Here is a 20,794-nt window from a genome sequence, read left to right as displayed (position 1 = left end):
AACCTTTGCAGGTGAATTTATGTAATTTGACCTTTTGTAATTTGTTGACTGAATACTTTTTGCACAACTTGCTGTTCTGTAGCCATGAACTAAACAAAATGTGCAACAGATGTTTGATCCATGAATGTTTTCATGTACTCATTCATATAACAAACATTTCCTGGTTCAATTAGAATTGTTATTTAAACAGTCGTCTTCATCACGCTGTTCTGCATTTTGACTTTATGAGTCCAACGCGACACCTAACAATTGATCATCACTACTTCCACATTACGAGGATTTAAGCAGGATGTTCTCAGAGGGAAGTGGCCACTGAGCTGAAGTGTCATCTCATCAGAGGGTCATCAGCGGCCTGAATGGTTGTCTGTCTCTATATGTGTCCCCTGCGACTGACTGGCGACCAGTTCACGGTGTAATCTGCCTTTTGCCCGAAGTAAACTGGGACTGGGAGCTGGTCGGCCCGTGACCCTGAATAGGATAAGCGGTGTAGAGAATGGATGGATGGATAAATACTGTAATATAATTAAAACGCTGGGATGATTTTTATTTTATAATTACAAAAATCGATACTATTACATATACATATATATATATATATATATATATATATATATATATATATATATATATATACATATATATGTATATGTAATAGTATCGATTTTTATATATATATTTTTATGACCGTTATTATTATTTTACCTGATCTACATATGACTTGGCCCATGTGTCTGTCTGCAAAAAGTGTGTAAATAATGGGGTTTGCTGCCACCTAGCGGCCAGCGCGAGTTATTCCGCCTCATTTGAGTAGGAGGCAACAATAAATGCATTCCATCGCACCTGAGAGGACTTTAATCGACGGCACCGAGCAAGGCTGCTGTGCTCTGTGTGGCGCGAACACACCGCCCCTCGTTCGTTCGAGGCTCTCCACTTTCCATCGACGGAAGGGGGCGGCTCGTCAATCGCGACGGCAACAGGTACAGTCGCTCCTACATTCCTCGCAACAACAACGGAGGAGGACTACGGAAGTTACCTGCCAGATCACAGGAGCTCGCCGCAGGCCCGAAAGGACGCGGAATTACCGCCGAGGAGAGTGAGGGGCTTTTTCTTCCCCACCCCAATTCATTTTTTTTATTTTTCAAAATTGTTTTCAATCCAATTTCTGGCTGCTAATCATGTCAGGACACAGGAGGCAGGTAAGGAAATGTAACCCTTCGCACTCCTCCCACATTCTATAGCTCTGAACAGACGCTATATGCACATACGTGTGGCGTTACCGTACGTCGTTTGGTCGCTGCAGGCCTGCTGTGTTTTCCTGCGACACCCTAATCGGGCTTTTAGCACCATCCCAAACGCATGCATGCATGCATGTCGACATGACACACCATCTCCCAATACGACCTCATAGCCGCTGCAGTCGAAGTGCCACCTGGCATGAATTCGCATCACCATTAGGTACACTTAGTCCAACACTAGAAGTGCAACTAACACTAAAAGTCTTCCTTTGAAAAGATAACGCTGCTGCTCACTTTTGATTGACACTGTGAGCAGATTGTTATTGTGAATGTAGATGCACTGCTCCATATTTGGATGACCTTCTTATAGCCACTAGAGCAGATTCAAATGTTACAACCACTATGCTCCTAATGGGTAATAAAAAGTGAGCAGTTCTTAACTGTCTGGGGGTTTCTGTGCACAGAATACGGGTCACAATTTTATTTGGATCATCTTGTGTGTAATTATTGTAACCTAATTATTGTTTAACAACTCTTCTGATGCAATGTTTGTATTACCAATGCACTGAATGGTGTTGTTGCCATTCACACTGAAACGAATAATAAATAATAAAATAGCCAGTTTGAACAAAAATAAATTGGACAACATTGTGACTGAAACTCGCATGGAGAGTGCATAGAAAAAGTCTACACACCCCTGTTTAAATTCCGCGTTTCTGCGATGTACTGTATAAAATGAGATGAAGATAAATTATTCCATAACGTAACTTTTCCACCTTTAATGTGACCGAGAACATGTACAACTCAATTGGAATTCAAACAAATCTTTTCAAGAGGGAAAGTAAAAATAAACCATTGAAATCATTTGGTTTCACTCGGGTGCACACCCTCGTATAACTGGGATGTGGCTGTGGTTTAGAATTAACCAATTACATTCAAACTCATCTCAAATGGCAGTGAACATACATCTGCCGCCAGTTAAAGTGCCTCAGATTAACCCCAAATCTCAGGTGTTCTAGGAGGCTTTTCCTGACATTTTCTGCTTTCTAGCAGAAGCCTGAAGATTTTTTTGCCACTACTGAGCAACCACATTAGTTCAATTGTCTTAGGGTGAGAGGTGGGGTATACCCTGGACTGGTCACCAGTAGGTTTGGGGCATTCAGTAATCGGTACGCTCGACACGGTACAATGCAAAGTTGTGCACACTTTCATTTTTGTACTCGGGCTACGCACTCGGGGCAAGTTAAATGAGATGAAACTAAAAAAAGTGCAACCCCCTTAAATACAGGATACAAGCTGACTGGCTGTTTCGTTTGCAAAACCACGCATACAACAAGCCTGACTGTGGTCCTCCCAAAAAAGGAGAGGAAAGAACAAGAAAATGTTGTGCTGATATAGTTTGTTTTGCTTAAAATTGTGAGCAAAATATAAATGATTGCATTGTCTTGTAATTCTGACCAAAGCATGCATTGGGTCTAGTGAACCAACATTTCCAGCTACGTATTAGACATACTGAACTCAAGCATTGGCGTGGCTGAATTTGCTTTAACGCGACAAAGGTAACACCAGCGAAACAACAAGTGTCTATTGAGAATGTTCTTGAACACACCTACCTTGCCACATAAGAGAAACATACAAAGACAATAACCAGCACAGTGGGAGTATTGATTGCTAAAGATTCGCAGCCCTCTTCTGTGATTGAATCTGTGCGGCTCGGTCACTTAATGAACATCCTCGACCCACGTCGTGTGCGCCCCGTTGCGCGCGTTTCAGCCACGTTTTCATTCCGAACCTCTCTGACGTTTGCAACAGTTGGCTCAAGAGTCGGAAGGTTGGTCATGCCTGCATCCGACTGCGCAGGCATGACCAATCGACCTCACCCACGATTAATCCAATTTGATTATTGTGAGCCTTGCGTAGGTGTACCCAATGGAGTGACATTGTGTTGTCATCTTGTTGGCGCACAGTGTTGTGTGGAATGCATCTGTGAATAGCGCCGCGTGACACTTTGAGAGTGCACATGCCACCACATGCGCCTCAGTCACATTAGATTAACCTCGTCCAGTGACAGCGGTGAGTCAGGATGGCCGCAGAATTGTTGATCAACACGGGCCTTCTCTCTCACGCTCTAGCGCACAAACACACGCACGCGCGCGCGCACACACCCGGCGAGAGCTCAACTGGATTCTTGGCTCGATAGTGATCTTTCTTCAGAATTTGTCAGTAATCGGTTAAAAAAAACCACCATTGCTGTGTTGAAAAGGAACTGTTCCCCAACTAATTATTGCATCGCTTGTTATTGATCTGTTCAATAGCCCAGCATAGAGCTACTGGAGTTAATGGGAGTTGTTAGAGAGAATGGCAATGAACAGATGTCACTCCCTCCTTTGGTAAGTAAATTATAGGTTTCATCTCAATATACCGTAGGGATTATTTTCAAAACGATATTAACGATCATTCGAATATCTTTTCCTATCTCATTTCAATTTGCTTAATAACAGGGACATGGGATTTAATTGGATTATATTTATTTGACCGTGTTTCTATTCACCAGACATTTCATTGGGAGAGCCAATAGAGCTTTCTGCCTTTTTAAAGATTGTAATGCTCGGGTTGCCTTATTTGGCTACTTAAATGGACAAAGGTGTGCAGTTCTGCGCCACTCCAAATGGTCGCCAAAATAAAACGTAATCGTTAAATTGACAGTTTCTATCGAAACCCGTTTTCTTTTTTCGGGGTACAGTTTTTCTGTTGGATCTCATTACAACTTTGCCTAATGTTGTGGCCAAGAAGCATCAACAGTATCCTCAAGAAGGAACTTGCCCAACTTCATGATTGTTGTTATGAAATCAAGTGTTTCTGTTCAGTGCCAATGATTACATTGATGTTATATTGTTTTTGAGATACAGTACAACCCCCTCTCATATGACTATGTCCTGGTTGCAAAAACGAGAGAGCACATGGATCGAGAGGCCATCAAGAAGCAAATTGAATTCATTGAGGAACTGAAAAAGAAGAATTTTAAAGTCACAGTGAGTGTGGAATTAGAGATCTGCCCTCTCATGTACGATTTAAACAATTCTGTCTTCATGTACCACTTGAGTGACATCATATTGAATCTTTCCTTTGCACAGAAAATTCTAGACGATGACCTAGTCTTCTTTGGCATGCAAGCTCCTGTAGAGGTTTTTGAAAAGTACAGATATCTGCTCAAAGTTTCCGATGCCTGTAACTGGAGCTCGGACCAGAACAACGTGCCTCTCAGCACCAGGTAAAACCGTCTACCTTTGTCACCATGAATTAAATGATGATGAGTGACTGTTGCAGTACTTGTGACAATTTGTTTGCTGACTTCATGATATAATAATATCATGTAGCCCTCAACCCTGCATAGCCAGGATAAGTCTGTTTTGGCAACATGCATGTGATACAAAGAGTGTGCTTGTCGGTGGCAAATTACAAATTGTACAGCTTTAGGGGCATGTGACTTTAGCGCTTGTACTGTATAGTTGTTCAAGTGATGGTTGCTCTTCTAGAGATATACTGTGTGTACTTCCTGCAGGATAAGGGTTGTCCACTTCATCTTGAATCACACACCTATCAGTTCAGGAGGTAAGGGACTTTTAATACACTGCAAATCCTCTTTGACGATGGGGTAAACCAATCTTGAATCCTCTGCTAATCTTGCCAGAGGGTCTGCGAGAGCTCATGAAGATGAAGGTTTTCGAGGCGAGGTTCTGCCTGCATGAGGTAAAAACCCAATTGTAATTTATGACGCTGTCATTGATTAAAATAGGAGCGCACGTTGTTGGCCGGCCACACCAAAGTCTGACGAAAGTCTGACAAAAAGCCTTTAATACTTCACAAAAGCAAACGACTGTGCTTACATCATCTTCCCCAAACGCTTTCTTTCTTTCTGTCTTTCAAAGGTCTTAGCGCCATGAGTCATGCAATAAATAAAACAATGAGCTGACTAAGCAGTTTAATAGACAGAAAATAATCTGCATGACCTTATGTTCGTGGCTGACCAGCTCCTTCTGCATCGAAGCATTATGGAAATTCATGTTGAGCAAAACAGGCCGACTTAGTTGCATCTATTTTTTTTTTTGTCTAAATAAAAAAAAAAAAAAAAAACATTCAGATTTTCAATCTTTAGGCATCATAATGCCCCACGGTGAGGGAAGAGGCAGAGTTTTACAACACTTCTCAGTCAGTTGAGCATTCAAGAGAGTTAATAGATTTGTTCTGAAGCTAATTTCAACACTTTAAATTGGTTAATAATCGATAAAAATAACCTGAAGTGGAGACAGACCAGTCGTATCGGTTTGTGAAAAGCAATATTAAATTGACCGTTTTTGGACATAGAAGGTTTCCACCCGACAGCGACAATATATAGATCAACTAAAATTACCTGAGGTAAACTTCCATTTATTAGCAATTTTAAGACTTGGGCAGGATTTTCATGTTTAACAGTTGCTTCTGTAGAAAAAGTTACCTGGGAAAGTATGTGAAAAAGAGAAAGGCAGGTCACACGCGAGTGGTCCAATTAAACGCAACAGAGAGGGAGCGCTCGCAATACTGTTAGCAGCCGTTATATATCAGCGTATCGCAGGCCACCGAAGTGTTTTACTCTCCTGTGAAACAACTTGGCAAAGGTCCTTCCAAACAATAGACTGCTGCTACTAAAGTTCACCAACAGCAGTTGTCTGTGAGTCATGAAGTGATGTCTCCATGCCAGTGAGTCATCCAATAGTCATCCAACTATTCAAGTGTAAAGGTTGGATTTCTTCAACCTTGCACCTCTTAATGTCAGGAGTTTTTCCTCACAAGATTTACCACTGGGGAAGTGGAAGCAAAATAAACCCACGCCGGTCACAAGGTGGGACGGTGGACGACTGGTTAGAGCGTCTGCCTCACAGTTCTGAGGACCGGGGTTCAATCCCCGGCCCCGCCTGTGTGGAGTTTGCATGTTCTTCCCGTGCCTGCATTGGTTTTCTCCGGCCAATCCGGTTTCCTCCCACATCCCCAAAACATGCATGATAGGTTGATTGAAAACTCTAAATAGGTGTGAATGGTGTGAATGTGAGTGCGAATGGTTGTTTGTTTGTATGTGCCCTGCGATTGGCTGGCGACCAGTTCAGGGTGTACCCCGCGTCCTGCCCGATGATAGCTGGGATAGGCTCCGGCGCTCCCACGACCCTTGTGAGGAGAAGCGGCTCAGATAATGGATGGATGGAGAGTTACAAGGCTGATTTGTGCTATTAGTTGTGTATTTATAAGGCAATATTGTCAGTATGTATAGATGATGCGATCCTTACTGTGTGCTCTTATTCTCTTCATGTTGCCGATTCGCTTTACCGGTTCAGAAAAAGAAACAGCGAGAGCTGACGGAAAGCTGGGCTCGATGGACTGCTTGTTTCCAAGGGCAACCCATTACTGCCGTCAGGTTTGTGTGCAACACCTCTCCACATGCTTCGACTTGTCTACAAATGAAGTCTTTGCGGCCATATTGTTTATCATTTTTACCCTTCTGTGAAGTACGTTCAAGTGTTCATCTCATTAACGGCGAGTGTGTTGTCCTCATTGTCATTGGCCAAGTGACATTGTTTGGAGTAATTATTAAAAAAGAAGCTATTTTAGATTGGAGCTGGGTTCCCTAGGGTTCACGCTGGTAAAAATAATGTTGCAGGCAAACAAGCATCATTGTGAGCTAAATTGTATAAAATGTCATGCTGACAAAATGGTGTCTCATGTTGCAGCCCACAGTGAGAATACGAATTTACACGCACATGTACCTTACAGTGGAAATTTCCACCTTTTTAAAAAAATGATGGAATGAGAAATAATCTGTAGCCACTGTAAAAGTGGGGTGTCACAAAAGCAAACCATATCTGCTTCAAAGTCACTGGTCAGAAACCAGTGTTTTTGGTGAAACCAACCTACTACGGATTACTCGAACGGAAAGCGGTAGGAACAAACTTTTTTTCTTTTGGTCGGTTTCGGTGGTCATATTACCAAATAAGAACATATTCTGTGGGTTTTGAAAGACTAGTTAAAATGCCCTTAAATGGTCGGCAATATGCGCTTCCATTTAGATGGCAGAAGGTACAAGAAACCTGAAATACAGTTGCCTTTTGCCATCCATACAACAGAATAATCATGGCTTCCTGCGAGTGTATCATCTTGGTGTTTCAATTCAACACACGAATTCAGTATTCATTAATTTTGTGCCGTTTTTGTTGGGTGGTTTGCGTTGAGGTCTTTCTAATATAAAATGGGCTTGGCTCAATAAAGGTTGCGACACAGAGCTTTAAAGACACCTTGTGTTAATAGGAACTACTTTGGGGAGAAGGTGGCCTTGTACTACCTGTGGCTGGGCTGGTACACGTATATGCTCATCACTCCAGCTCTCATCGGGGTCATCGTCTTCCTCTATGGCATTGCCTTCTTCAACACGTCGCCCCTCATGTAAGATTTAACTCAACTCCCGACGTTTGGCGGCAGCCCTCGGTGAACAATCCAAGTGCTTGTTGTCCTGTAGAAAGGAGGTCTGCGATGTCGATTTGGTCATGTGCCCTCTTTGTGACAAGAGATGCAAAGTGTGGCTGCTGTCCGACACGTGTACCTACGCCAAGGTAGGTCGGAGCGTCTGCTTCCAAATGTTTTTTCTCGAGTCTCACTGCTGCTTTCACATCCACAGGTGAGTTTGCTCTTTGACAACAATGGCACGGTGCTGTTTGCCATGGTAATGGCAGTATGGGGTGAGTCGAGTGTCCTTCAAACTCTTTTCTTTACTTGAAAGTGTCAAGCAAACAACTTCAATGAATTTAAAGTGTCCTGCCAGGGAGTCTTGAAGCCAGTGAAAGCGTCACCATTATTGGCACCCATGAAGTTTAAGTACTAAATGTGGTATATCTCCTGAAGAAAATTAATCAGGTGAAACAAAATTTTTCTATAGAGAGAACTTGTATTTGTTACAAAAGACCAAATGGTAAACATTTGATGGACAGATGATACAAAAATAGACATTTTTGGCAATGCACACATACGGTATTTATTTATGATGAAGCCTTTAAGGAAAAGAACAACATGTCAACAGTCAAGCATGATGGAGGATCCAGAATGCTGTTGGGCTGCTTTGCTGCATCTGGTACTGGAGGCCTTGACTGGCATCATGAAATCAGAAAATTATCAAGGGATTTAAGATGGTAAATGTCTTACTCAGTGTAATAAAACTTGGTTTGAGGTGAAGACCTCAAGACAAAGACCCAAAGCACAAATCCAAAAGCACACAGGAATGGTTGAAATGGGGAAAAAAATGGACTGTTTTAAAATGGCCAGCAATGAGTCCTGATCTCAGTCCATTTGAAAAATCTTTGCGGGAGCTCAAGTCTGCCATTGGGCAAAAGAAGCCCGCAAATGTTCAAGGGTTTGAACAAATTGCAAAGGAAGAGTGGGTGAAAATACCACCTGAGGGTGCCAAAGGGTGTGCAACCAAATATTGAGGAATGCCAATATTGCTGCACATGCTGATTATTATTTTTTCCCCCCTTTCTTTGAAATTACAATATCTAAGCTGAAAAAAAAAAAAAATTTGTTAAATTACTTGGGACCTCCAATGAAAAGATCCTGATGATATAAGTTAGGTGCAGTTATGCAAAAAATGAAGGGGTGCCAATAATCGTGAGCAGGACTGTACAGACATTAGCTGTATTTTGGATGTATTTTTGTAGTGGCGGGCTGCGCATTTGGTACCTCGGCCATTAGTGGGAATTTACATGACTTAATCCACAATTTAACCTTTTTAAACCCGAATTTTCCCCATCAAAACAAGTGCATGCATTTCATTCCTTAGACCTCTCTGTTATGTAATATGTATGACTGTTTTCAGTTTATGTTAGTGAAAATGGAGGTTATATACTCAGCAACAATTGCTGCCAGTGGGAAACATCATAGACAAACTACAGCACGACTGATTCTGACCAGACTACATTGGCATGGCATCACATAGAGGCTGAAATCCAAATAGATAAAAAAAATAAAATAATAATAAATAAATCTAACATCCATATATTACATACTGGAAGCAGTGCGGCCAAGAGAAATGTTACGAAATGAAGAGAATTGACTGTTGGAAATAAATGAATAGAATTTCATGGAACAAATATTAGATTAGTGTTTAAGACAGCAGATAAGGCCTTTTTTTTGTGGCTGTTAAGAAATTCCGCTCACTACTTGCTTATTTATCAAAGTCCAAACCATGTGCTCTTGAGGGTGGTCTAGCAGCCATTTATAAACATTATTGTCTTTCCATTTTTTCAAGTTTTGACTCTTTTCAAAGATTTGTTCTCTATTTTTATGGATGCATCCTGTTTAGTTAAGCAGTACAATATAGATTCAGCGAGTGACTGTTGGTCTAATTTTATTTGAGCAGCCATGTGGAGAGTACACTACTAGGAGGAAGTGCAGTCTGCAAAAGTAACAAAGGCGCTACATACCATACATAAACGGGCAGGGTGAGCGAGAAAGGTAAAGAAGCCATTGAGGGTCTCAAAGTAGAGCACGGACATTGTAATTTAGCTTTTTACTTTGCACTGAGGACATAGGCCCTCCGATTCAATTTGCAGTTTGACCCCCGCTTAAAAATATTTCCCTCAATGTGGTTGTAACTCAATGAAATGTCATTCTGAAAACATACGACATACGGTAATGTATTAACCAGCGGGCAGTTTGCACAAGTGGTTAGCACTTCCGCCTCCCAGTTCTTATGTTGGTAGCTCGAATCTGGCCTTTGACCTTCCTGTGTGGAGTTTGCATGCTCTCCTCATGCTTATTATCTGGGTACTCCGGTTTCCTCCCACATTCCATCACAAAACATGCAAGTTAGGCTAACTGAAGACTGGTGTGGATGTAAGTGGGAATGGTTGTTACTTGTTTTGTCTGTATGTGCCCTGCGATTGGCTCCAGCACACTTGTGACCCGAGTGAGAAAAAGCACTATAGAAGATGGATTAATGAATATATTAACAATCCCAAAAGTACCCATAAGAGCTCAAATCACAGGTTTTGTTGAATAATGTCTTTCTTCATTTCTTTTATTTTTACAGCCACACTGTTTTTGGAGTTCTGGAAAAGGCATCGAACTTCCTTTGTGTGTGAATGGAAGGTGTCTGATTGGTGTGAGGAGGAGGTACAATCAATTACCTTACTATTTGTTTTGGCCACATCTTCAGTATTAGACTAATTGTGTTCATTTCTCTTCACGTGTGCATATGTTTTTTTTTGTTTTTTGTTTTTTGTTTATAGGAGGAACTAATCTTAGAGATTGTCAACGATGTTAACTGCAAACCTAAAAAATTCAAGCACTCCTATTTTCGCAGCACTCTTGTTTTGATCTGTGTCACAATCATGGTGGGTACTTGGTCTTTTCCAATAAAATCACAGAGATTCAATGTAAAGTCTGCTCCAAGTTGCTCGTTGAAGATAAAGTAGTTTGGCTTATTAATGGTAGAACGCACAGTTGTGATATAAATCGGTGGTCCCCCAACTTTTTTTTCCACCATGGACCAGTTTTAAAATAAAGCACTATTTCGATAGACCAGAATAGAAACCAATAAAAACAATTATTAAAAATACAACTCACCGTCACGCTGAATGTATTTGTTGCAGTAAGTCGGAGCCTTGCGCTTGTTTTTCTTCGAGCTGGTCCCAAATTTGGGCTAATGGGAGACGAGTATGTTACTTTTATGTCCAGCCTACTCTGTAATTTAGTTTTGGTAACTTGTCATCGCAGCAAATCACACATCACCAATATAGGATGTGGAATATTGAAGCTCATTGTTAAATGCTTTCCTGGAAGTTTCTTGGAAGACTTCATTGCCTTGTCGTCTGCGAACCTGTTGCCATGCACTAAGCAAAGCGAGCTTCTTGCATCATAATTACCTGTAGCAATAAACCCATAATTTAATCAGACTGCTGATTATTGTCTTTTAAATACACCTTTCTGTTTCTTGGAAGTTGTAGGCTCGTCTTTTGTCTCATCGTTTGGCCTTTTCCGCTTTCCGAAGAAGCTCTTAAGTTTTTTTTTTGTTTTGTTTTTTTTTACTCATTTTTGCTACCTTGTGAGCTTACATTTTTACTACTGTAAGCGAGACAGAAACAAGCGGTTTGACATTTACAGAGGCATAGATGGAGCACTTGATTTTCAAAAGAAATCCTCTTTTAGTCCATCCAGTTCATCAATGAAATCTTTTTTGTTTAATCTTTGCGTGGCCCGGTAGCGCTCCGTGGCCCGTTGGTTGGGGAGCGCTGGTCTAAACAATGCGTTTCCACAGATACTGGTCATCATTGGTCTGACGCACGCACTGGTGGTGTTCAGGGTGATCGTAGCGGTGCAATTGGCCGAGGGATCATGGGAGTTCATGAGCACGCATTCCAACAGCGTAGCCATGATGCTGGGAGCCGTCCTCCATTACCTGATCATCACCGTCATGACCAGGGTACAAAAAGTCTTAAATGCATATTTCTCTCTCCTCTGTGTGGCTGCTCACGCCTTTATGGTTGCAGGTCAACAGGATCGTGGCCATGAAACTCTGTGAAATAGGTACAGTATGTCAGTCACTATTACTTCAGATCCATGTTAGTGTACAGTACTGTGCAAAAATCTTAGAGTACCATTACATTTTTTTTAATGTAATCCTGCTAAATGTAAACGTTACTAATACTTAATTTCCTTATTTAATCTATTTATCTATTTAGTACTGTTTTGCCCTGTCTTAGTAAATTGTGTGACAAATTCTCATTACAACACCAAAGCTTGTGGTGCCACATTTGTGGGCTACATATATTTTTTTCGAAACATAATTGTTTTCAGGATTAGAAAAGCTGTTTATATTTGAGTGACAGTCCAAACAGGTTTGAAGAGTCAGAGTTAAAGAGCAGAAGGTGAGCCAAATTTAGTTCCCACACACATTCCTGCATTGAGCAAAACAAGAGTGTCACACACACAAAACACAAAGAGACAACGCAAATGTCCATTTATATTGCCGTATAGTAAGTGAGGTGCAAACGATAGACGGACACGAGCCTGAGGTAACAGCGAAGTGATCAGTCTGATCTTGAATTTGGAAAAGGCTCAACACGATCTGTCACAAAAAAAAAACGTTTTCAAGTCATCTGGTGTCTGCCCACGTAGGATAGGAGGGCTGTCAGTCAAACATGAAACTGACACACTGCTTACTTGCAGCTTGGCAACAGAATGCGTGGCCCATAAGTCCAAGATCCATGTGGCCCGCATCCACTGTTCCAGGCACACATCAAAACCTTTCCTTTTTTTTTTTGGATTAAATGAGAAGCCTGTGAAGAGACAACACTTTTGTCACGGCGACATTGGCGCCTGTCTGTGGGTTCAGCTAGCGGACTCGACCGAGAAAATACTTCTGTCCTTTTCAGGGAGCAAAGTATCTCTATGACATGAAGGTGTGGTCCCGAACAAACAATTAGGTGACTGACTTTGAGTGATCTCTGGAACTGGGCCACCACTTATCAGTCACGTGAAACCAGCCAGCGAGGAAGCTCAGTGATGCCAATGAGAGGCTGGTTAAGGCTTAGCACGTTTATTTAGTTCAAAAGATGCCCATGAGACCCCAAGATTTGGTGGCATGTTTAAAAAGAGTTGCATGTTGTAAACCCATATGGAAACATGCACATTAGAACTACTTGCTATTCAGACCCTGGACACATTTTTATTTGGGGAATGACAAAAACAAGTAGTGAAATATGTTTTCTTAAGAGCTATAAAAAGCTGGTTATTTTTCTTGTCTTTAAAAACAATTGTTTTCTCACTATGGGAATGTATTTATTGATATTTTATTGATTTAGACATGAGTAAAATGCTCTAGAAGGAGCCTCGTTTGATGTCCAGTCGGCCAGACCAGTAAAATCATAGCATAATCAATAAAAACTAATATTAAGTTGGTGTTTTCAATGCAAAGCAATACAATTATATGAGGAAAAACTCAAGATTTAAAGAACCATCCTTGAACAAAACATTATGAACAACCTCAGATTTCTTAAAATGTGCAATTTGCTTGAGTTTCTGATCACAGTGATTGCATATAAAGGCAAAATATAATATTACACTTTCAAATTAAATCAACTTGTGAAGGTGTAGGAATTATTTTAGCTCCATTTTCCACGTGCATAATCATTCGCAAAACCTAAATGGTCTCCCGAACCATACAAACTATTTTATATCTTGAAGCAAGAAAGTTATCACATTTGTCCAGAGTGTTAATGACTTTAGCCTTAATTGTACATAACACCGATGCCCTGCCCAGAGTTTAAAATGAATTTTCTCTTGGGGATCAATTACATTATCCTTTCATTTGACCAGTGTGCATCAAATAAAGCAAATAATCAAGACGGCGATGTATTTAAAACATAATGGCTGTCTCTATACTGGATTAATACCTCCATGTTCATAAGAATGATGTCTGTGCCCAGAGAAAACCAGATCCTTTGCTGCCACTGAGAGGAGTTTCACCGTCAAGATGTTCACCTTTCAGTTCTTCACCTATTTCTCCTCGCTCTTCTACGTAGCCTTTTTTCTCGGCAGGTAAGAAACTCAACAATAAAACCAACTGAGCGCATTAAACTGCACTTTTCCTAATGACTGTTTATGTTTTTACTTGAATAAACAGGATCAATGGTCATCCAGGTCATTATGTGCGTATTGCGAGTAAATGGAGGTTAGAAGAGGTGAGTAAGCATGCTACAACTCCATTTTTCTTTGGAGTGAGCATTTTTCATTTGCATATCACTGTTTTCCATCCATCCATCCATCCATCCATCCAGTGTCATCCCAGCGGATGTCTCACAGACCTCTTTATCCAAATGGCCATCATAATGGTCCTGAAGCAAACCATTAGTAATGTCTTTGAGTTCACCGGCCCGTACGTATGAAGCAGTTGCATATACATACAGTCCACACTCTCCAACAGTGTGTCCCAAATAGTCGGTTTTTTTCCTCCTGCTGGCATCAGGTGGTTTGGCAAGTGGTTGAAGAGGAAAAGAACTCACAAGCTTCAGAGAAAATGCGCCCACTGCTACCTAAAAGAAGAATCTCAGGCTAAACATGGAGCTGCGCTGTGCGATAACTGCAAGCTGCGTGACTGGCTGAACAACTACCGCCTCAATGACGTGGACTCCTTCAGCCTCTTCAAAGAGTTCCTGGAGATGGGTACATATTGTCTGAAATTCAACAAAAGTCATTAGTTGGCTGCTTTGCTTGATTTACTCGTTTTTTTTCCTCCATGCAGTGATCCAGTTCAGCTTCACCACCATATTTGTGGCAGCGTTTCCTCTCGCTCCACTGCTGGCCCTCATCAATAACATTATTGAGATTCGCTTGGACGCCATTAAGATGGTCACCCTGGAGCGCAGAATGGTTCCCAAGAAGACCAATGATATTGGTGAGCATTGCAATGATGGAGAAGCGAGCTGATCTGTTAAATACGCTCCGTGGATGACTGGGACAAGTTCACGCTTCTTCATTTTCAAACGGCTATGTTTTGTTAAGCCCACACAATTATTAGTACCCTGGCCAAATTTATAGTTCAAGAATTATTGTTTGGTAAATGCGTACTTTCTTAGATGGGGAATGCCACAAAAAAAAGGTGTAAAGTGTAAAAAATTGTGTTAAGAGAGGAATTTTCTGAAACATGCCCTTTTCAAAAATATATTTTGACATTTTGACGAAAAGTTCCCTTTCACACTTGGGCCATATCTAATCTGTCTAAATACAGTGGTGCCTTGCGTTAAGAGTTTAATTTGGTCCGTGCATGACCACGCTTGTAACTCAAAACACTCATATCTCAAATCATCTTTCCCCATTTGAGAATAATGAAAATTCGATTAACTCGTTCAAGGCTCACCTAAAACCTACCAAAAAAATTGCAATTTTTTTTTTTAATAATAAGGAAGATAGCACTTTATAACATTGTATGTGTTAAAACATATATATATATATATATATATATTGTAATCACACAATTAAATAGAATGAAACAGTTTGTGCATCATGATTCATTCATCGCGGCTCCTTCTGGTGTGCCTGACTTGGCCATCCGGCGGCAGGATAATGCAGTCATGCAAAAAAAAAAAAGTTTCACTCAACTACTGTTAGTAAAAGTAATATCAGTCATTTTTCACTGAGGATAAAGAATGTATGCCTGTGAGTATTGTTCTATTGTCTAGCTACATGTGTTGCTGCAACATTTGTGTTCAAATATCCATTCCTTAAAGCGTTATAACACCGCCACTTCGATCTCATTTGTTAGCCAGTCTATGGGTTTCCCATGATGTGTTAGTATTAATCTAGCGGATTTAAAGGCCAAGTTATGTGGTTGATTTAAATATACATGTAATTAGCTTTGTTTTATGTTGATTAGTTTGACAGTAAACTTTCACTGTGAGTGGCATTAAATATCTTATTATCTGAGTTAAGTTCACTGCCACCATACAGCACTTGTATGTCAAATTTTCGCTTGCAAGTCAAATCAATAAATAGGCTGAATGATGGTTTGTTACTCGAAAAACCCTAAGTCGGGTCTCTCATATCTCACTTGTACCCCTCTGTATATGTATTAATTGTATACAGTGGGTACGGAAAGTATTCAGACCCACATAAAATTTTCACTCTTTGTTATATTGCAGCCATTTGCTAAAATCATTTAAGTTCATTTTTTTTCCTCATTAATGTACACGCAGCACCCCACAGAAAAAAAAAAACGGAATTGTTCAAATTTTTGCAGATTTATTAAAAAAGTAAAGTATTCAGACCCTTTGCTGTGACACTCATATTTAAGTCGGGTGGTGTCCATTTCTTCTGATCATCCTTGAGATGGTTCTACACCTTCATTGGAGTCCAGCTATGTTTGATTATACTGATTGGACTTGGTTAGGAAAGCCACATACCTGTCTGTATAAAACCGTAGAGCTCACAGTGCATGTCAGAGCAAATGAGAATCATGAGGTGGAAGGAACCGCCTGAAGAGCTCAGAGACAGAATTGTGGCAAGGCACAGATCTGGCCAAGGTTCCAAAAATATTTCTGCTGCACTTAAGGTTCCTAAGAGCACAGTGGCCTCCATAATCCTTAAATGGAAGACATTTGGGACGACCAGAACCCTTCCTAGAGCAGGCCGTCCGGCCAAACTGACCAATCGGGGGAGAAGAGCCTTGGTGAGCGAGGTAAAGAAGAACCCAAATATCACTGTGGTTGAGCTCCAAAGATGCAGTCGGGTGATAGGAGAATGTTCTAGAAAGTCAACCATTACCACAGCCCCACCAGCAGTTGGGTCTTTATGGCAGAGTGGCCCGACGGAAGGCTCTCCTCAGTGCAAGACACATGAAAGCCCACATGGACTTTGCTAAAAAACACCCGAAGGAATCCAAGATGGTGAGAAATAAGATCCTCTGGTCTGATGAGACCAAGATAGAACTTTTTGACCTTAATTCTAAGCGTTATGTGTGGGGGGGAAAAAAACAGGCACTGCTCATCACCTGTCCAATACAGTCCCAACAGTGAAGCAAGGTGGTGGCAGCATCATGCTGTTGGTGTCTTTTTCAGCTGCAGGGACAGGACGACTTGTTGCAATCGAAGTAAAGATGAATGCGGCCAAGTACAAGGACATGCTGTGCGAAATGCTGTATCTCCAGAGTGCTCAGGACCTCAGACTGGGCCGAAGGTTCACCTTCCAACAAAAGACAATGACCCCTAAGCACACAGCTAAAATAACGAAGGAGTGGCTTCAGAACAACTCCGTGATTGTTCTTGAATGGCCCGGCCAGAGCCCCGACTTAAACCCAACTGAGCATCCCTGGAGAGACCTGGAAAATGGCTGCCCACCAACATTCACCATGCAACCTGACAGAAATGGAGAGGGTCTGCAATGAGGAATGGCAGAGGATCCCCAAATCCAGGTGTGAAAAACTTGTTGCATCATTCCCAAAGAGACTCATGGCTGTGAATAGCTCATAAGGGTGCTTCTACTAAATACCGAGCAAAGGGTCTGAATATTTATGGCTGTGTGATATCTCGGTTTTTCTTTTTTAAGAAATCTGCAAAAAATTTCAACAATTACGTTTTTTTCTGTCAATATGGGGTGCTGAGTGTACATTAATGAGAGGGGGGGGGGGGGGGGGGGGGGAAGAACTTAAATGATTTTAGCAAACGGCTGCAATATAACCAAGAGTGAAAAATTTAAAGGGCTCTGAATACTTTCCGTACCCTCTGTAGAATTGTCTCGTGTTAATGCTGCATTTCATCAAAATTGTCTAACAAGCATATTAATACTTTTCAAAATGTAAACAACAAGCAAAACCACATTTTTAAATAAAATCTCCAATATTTCCCATTTTTCCATTATAACATATTCTGGACTTAAACTGTCTCTTTAGAAGTGTTGCCACAGTTACCTTCAAAATGTACTTTAGTTACTTTACTGATTGCTTGAGCTTAAAAGTAACTTAGTTACTTTAAGTTAGAAAAAAGTAATTTTTTTAGTTACTTTCAGGGTGCACTGGTATCCCTTTCAGTTTTGCGGTTATGCCAAAAATGAGTGATTGCCTTAAAAACTAAATGCCGTTCACTTTTTAGTGCAAATTGAATTAGTCTTACTTTATGGTTATGACTCCAAGTTGACCGAAATCTATTGCACTAAGCAGCCAGGATGGAGACACCTGAACTACTCTTGTTGCTACCCAAAGACTATATTGCAACTATTAAAAGTGTACTTTCAGGGCCAATCATATTTAGAAGCTGCGCCATACTGCTACTGGTATATTTGGGCCATTGATTCTCAACGTGTGGTACAGGTGCCACTGGGCGTACGCGAAAGAATCGCTGCTTAAGTACTGTACATTTCAGGTGTATTTACATTTTACGTTAAATCCATTTGCATTTAATCATTAAGAACCGTTTCTTTTTTTAAACATTTAGGTTCAATTTTATTTACCTTTTTGTTCGCAGTACATTTTAATAGAACTGTTATTTAAATCATTGTTTTTCTTAATTTTGTGTTAATGTGTGGTTTACAATAATATTTGTAATAATGTGGTTTTATGTCACATTGACACTTGGGCTTTATGCGCAACTGCATTTTAATGTTGGTCATGATGGTGGTATTTGGAAAGCTAAGTATTTTGTCTTTTAGGTGATACTTTGTGTACAAAGTTTGAAAACCACTGTTTGCTTGTCCTCAGGTGTGTGGATAAATTTGTTGGAGGCTATTGGCGTCTTAGCTGTCATTGCAAACGGCCTCGTCATCGGCGTGTCTTCAGACTTCATCCCTCGACTTGTGTACCGTTACCGCTATGGACCTTGTGTCAACAGCACGGCGACAGATATCGAGTGAGCATGTGTTATCTTTCAAAAGAAACTCTTTCAAAAGTAGCTCTGCTACGCACTGCGTAATATATTTTGGAATGATTTGTATTTCTGTTTCTCCCAAGTTGCATGGTTGGCTACATAAACAATACTCTATCCATTGCCACCATGGATAACCCGGAAATTCGCAAAGAGTTTTCCCCGCATCAGATGGAAACTCCTAATGGAATGAATGTCTTGTCCTGCAGGTTTGTTCTCCTTTGTCACGCACACATTTTGAGTTATTGCTCTCTTTGGAATGCGCGGGAGCGTTACATTGTCGAGTACGACCATTTCAGCTGCGTGACTGAGCAGACCGCACCTTCTTTGCTGCCAAACTTGAAAATGCATTGATTAGGAAGGTGACATTTGCCGCCCCTCTCCACAGCTATAAAGACTACAGGGACAGTGAGGACTACAACCTTACTCCACAATTCTGGCTTATTTTAGCTGTGCGCTTTGCATTTGTCATCTTGTTTGAGGTAAGCTTCGGAACAACGGGACCAAACACGTTACCGCTAACTGACTTGACGACATATTGTATATCACATCGTCAACCCTTGAGAAACCGATGTCATCTCTACTTGCAGCACATTGTGGTCATATGCAAATTTATCACAGCCTGGTTCGTACCAGCTGCGCCCATGCGGGTCAAGAACGACAGTCTCTTTGATAAATTCAAAAGACTCAAAGAGGAGCTCAGGTAAGATTTACTGTAGAGCGTGTCGTCGGCGTCCTCTGTGCTTTTGTTAACATTTTGAATGCAAAATGTTAAAATCACTCCTTATCGTGGATTCACACGTTGTCACCGTTGGGCGGAATCCTCACTACCTTTCAGGAAATCATAGAAACGCCGTCTTGCTTCAGTTGCCAAAAAAAACCGCATCGCTGGTATTCTAACTTATATTGCGATCATATACCGTTGCACACCATCAACACAACGCAAATCTAAAGCCTAATTGAATTCCCCACAGGTCGTTTGAAGAGAGCCAGCGCTGACGTTTTGCTGGAGCAAATGGAATGTGAACTCAGTGTTGCCTTGCGCATTGAAAGCGTCCCAACGATCACAGTTGAGTTGAGTCAACTTCCGAGCCATTAATCACGTTGAAGTGTTCAGATAGAGAGCTCTGACTCTCCATCTTTTATAATGGCTGTGTGGATTCTCACATATGAAATGAACAGGTGTATTCTTGGACTAAACAGGTGTCCGCTCAGTCATTTTGCTGTTGTCTACAATGAGATTGTTGGTATTCTATTGTAAGAATGCACCGAATGTTTATTTTTTTTAATTGATGTGTGACTTTTATTGGTGGTTCTCACCTTATGATAATTTATACTGCTGGTCCAAAGTCTGTACTGGTACTATTACAATGTTGCCTTATGTTGTGAAAGGCTTTGTGGTAATCACCGTTCTTGCAGGGAGACTGACAGCGGGCATAGAAATGTTGTGCATCGTAATGTTTTCTAAGAATAAAAGAATCCTCACAGAAATGTTTGCCTTGAGTGTGACAGTTAAATGTGGTCAAGCGAATGCCAAATTACACATTTATGAGAACAAACAAATGCATGTAAATCGACTTCTGCCTGATTATTTTACATAAACATTTACAATTGTTTGTCAGTGTTATTTGGATGGATTCGCTTTCTGACTGACCTCATTAATAAAGGTCTGCTGGCGGTTATGGTGAGCACTTCACTATAGTAATCAGCATACAATATATTTCTCACGAACACGCTAATCAATGAATGAAAGGCTCGTGTCTCAACAATGAATAAATATTTGTGTTATCTGTAAAAAAATGATGTGTGATTATTTTTGGGCACACTGTTTACATAACATGAAGTGTGAGTAGTGAATGAATAAATCAAAACATTGATCAGCAATACTTTTTTGTAAAATGGTCATTTAAATTGACAATGTTGAGGAGTGAGCCATTTTTTGATTGACGCTGTCAGAAACGTGTTGTGATTATCGGTTGCACTGGATTTCTGGTTATAGCATGTCTGCAATCCATGTACTTTATATTTAAGCTTTTCTGTACACGGTACTCTATAGATTGTTGCTGAACATGCCTGTAGTGTTTTTAAATGTCAGATCACATTTATTTGACGTGTGGTATACCTTTAAACATC

General features: G+C 40.8%; 1 protein-coding gene across 7 annotated transcripts; it reads left to right on the top strand.

Annotated features, from left to right (window-relative positions):
• The first annotated feature begins 791 nt into the window (after positions 1–791).
• Positions 792–20,277, top strand: LOC133478526 (anoctamin-9). Of its 7 annotated transcripts, none has more exons than XM_061774679.1 (24): positions 795–1,196; positions 3,551–3,625; positions 4,139–4,267; positions 4,370–4,506; positions 4,798–4,847; positions 4,927–4,985; positions 6,602–6,681; positions 7,569–7,703; positions 7,777–7,870; positions 7,936–7,996; positions 10,342–10,424; positions 10,541–10,645; positions 11,569–11,733; positions 11,801–11,837; positions 13,739–13,850; positions 13,936–13,993; positions 14,090–14,187; positions 14,278–14,474; positions 14,554–14,706; positions 18,499–18,646; positions 18,748–18,870; positions 19,050–19,143; positions 19,252–19,364; positions 19,636–20,277. In XM_061774679.1, the coding sequence occupies exons 1-24, from the start codon at positions 1,176–1,178 to the stop codon at positions 19,658–19,660; spliced, it is 2,352 nt and encodes a 783-aa protein (XP_061630663.1). In that variant the 5' UTR covers positions 795–1,175; the 3' UTR covers positions 19,661–20,277. The 7 variants fall into 7 exon arrangements, with proteins under 7 accessions (XP_061630666.1, XP_061630661.1, XP_061630662.1 ...); XM_061774681.1 differs by having other exon boundaries at positions 796–1,196; positions 4,145–4,267; XM_061774677.1 differs by having other exon boundaries at positions 793–1,196; positions 13,936–14,187.
• Positions 20,278–20,794: the final 517 nt, after the last annotated feature.

Source organism: Phyllopteryx taeniolatus, chromosome 5 (assembly GCF_024500385.1).
Source record: "Phyllopteryx taeniolatus isolate TA_2022b chromosome 5, UOR_Ptae_1.2, whole genome shotgun sequence".
NCBI classification, from domain to species: domain Eukaryota; kingdom Metazoa; phylum Chordata; class Actinopteri; order Syngnathiformes; family Syngnathidae; genus Phyllopteryx; species Phyllopteryx taeniolatus.
Note: the sequence above shows the minus strand (reverse complement) of the source record. Positions and strands in the feature narration are given on the sequence as shown.

Coding starts and splice junctions, on each gene's coding strand:
- LOC133478526 (XM_061774677.1), top strand. CDS start 1,176: ATGTCAGGACACAGGAGGCAG. Junction 4,986..6,601: donor CGAGGTTCTGCCTGCATGAG/GTAAAAACCCAA, acceptor TTACCGGTTCAG/AAAAAGAAACAGCGAGAGCT. Junction 14,188..14,277: donor GTCTTTGAGTTCACCGGCCC/GTACGTATGAAG, acceptor TGCTGGCATCAG/GTGGTTTGGCAAGTGGTTGA.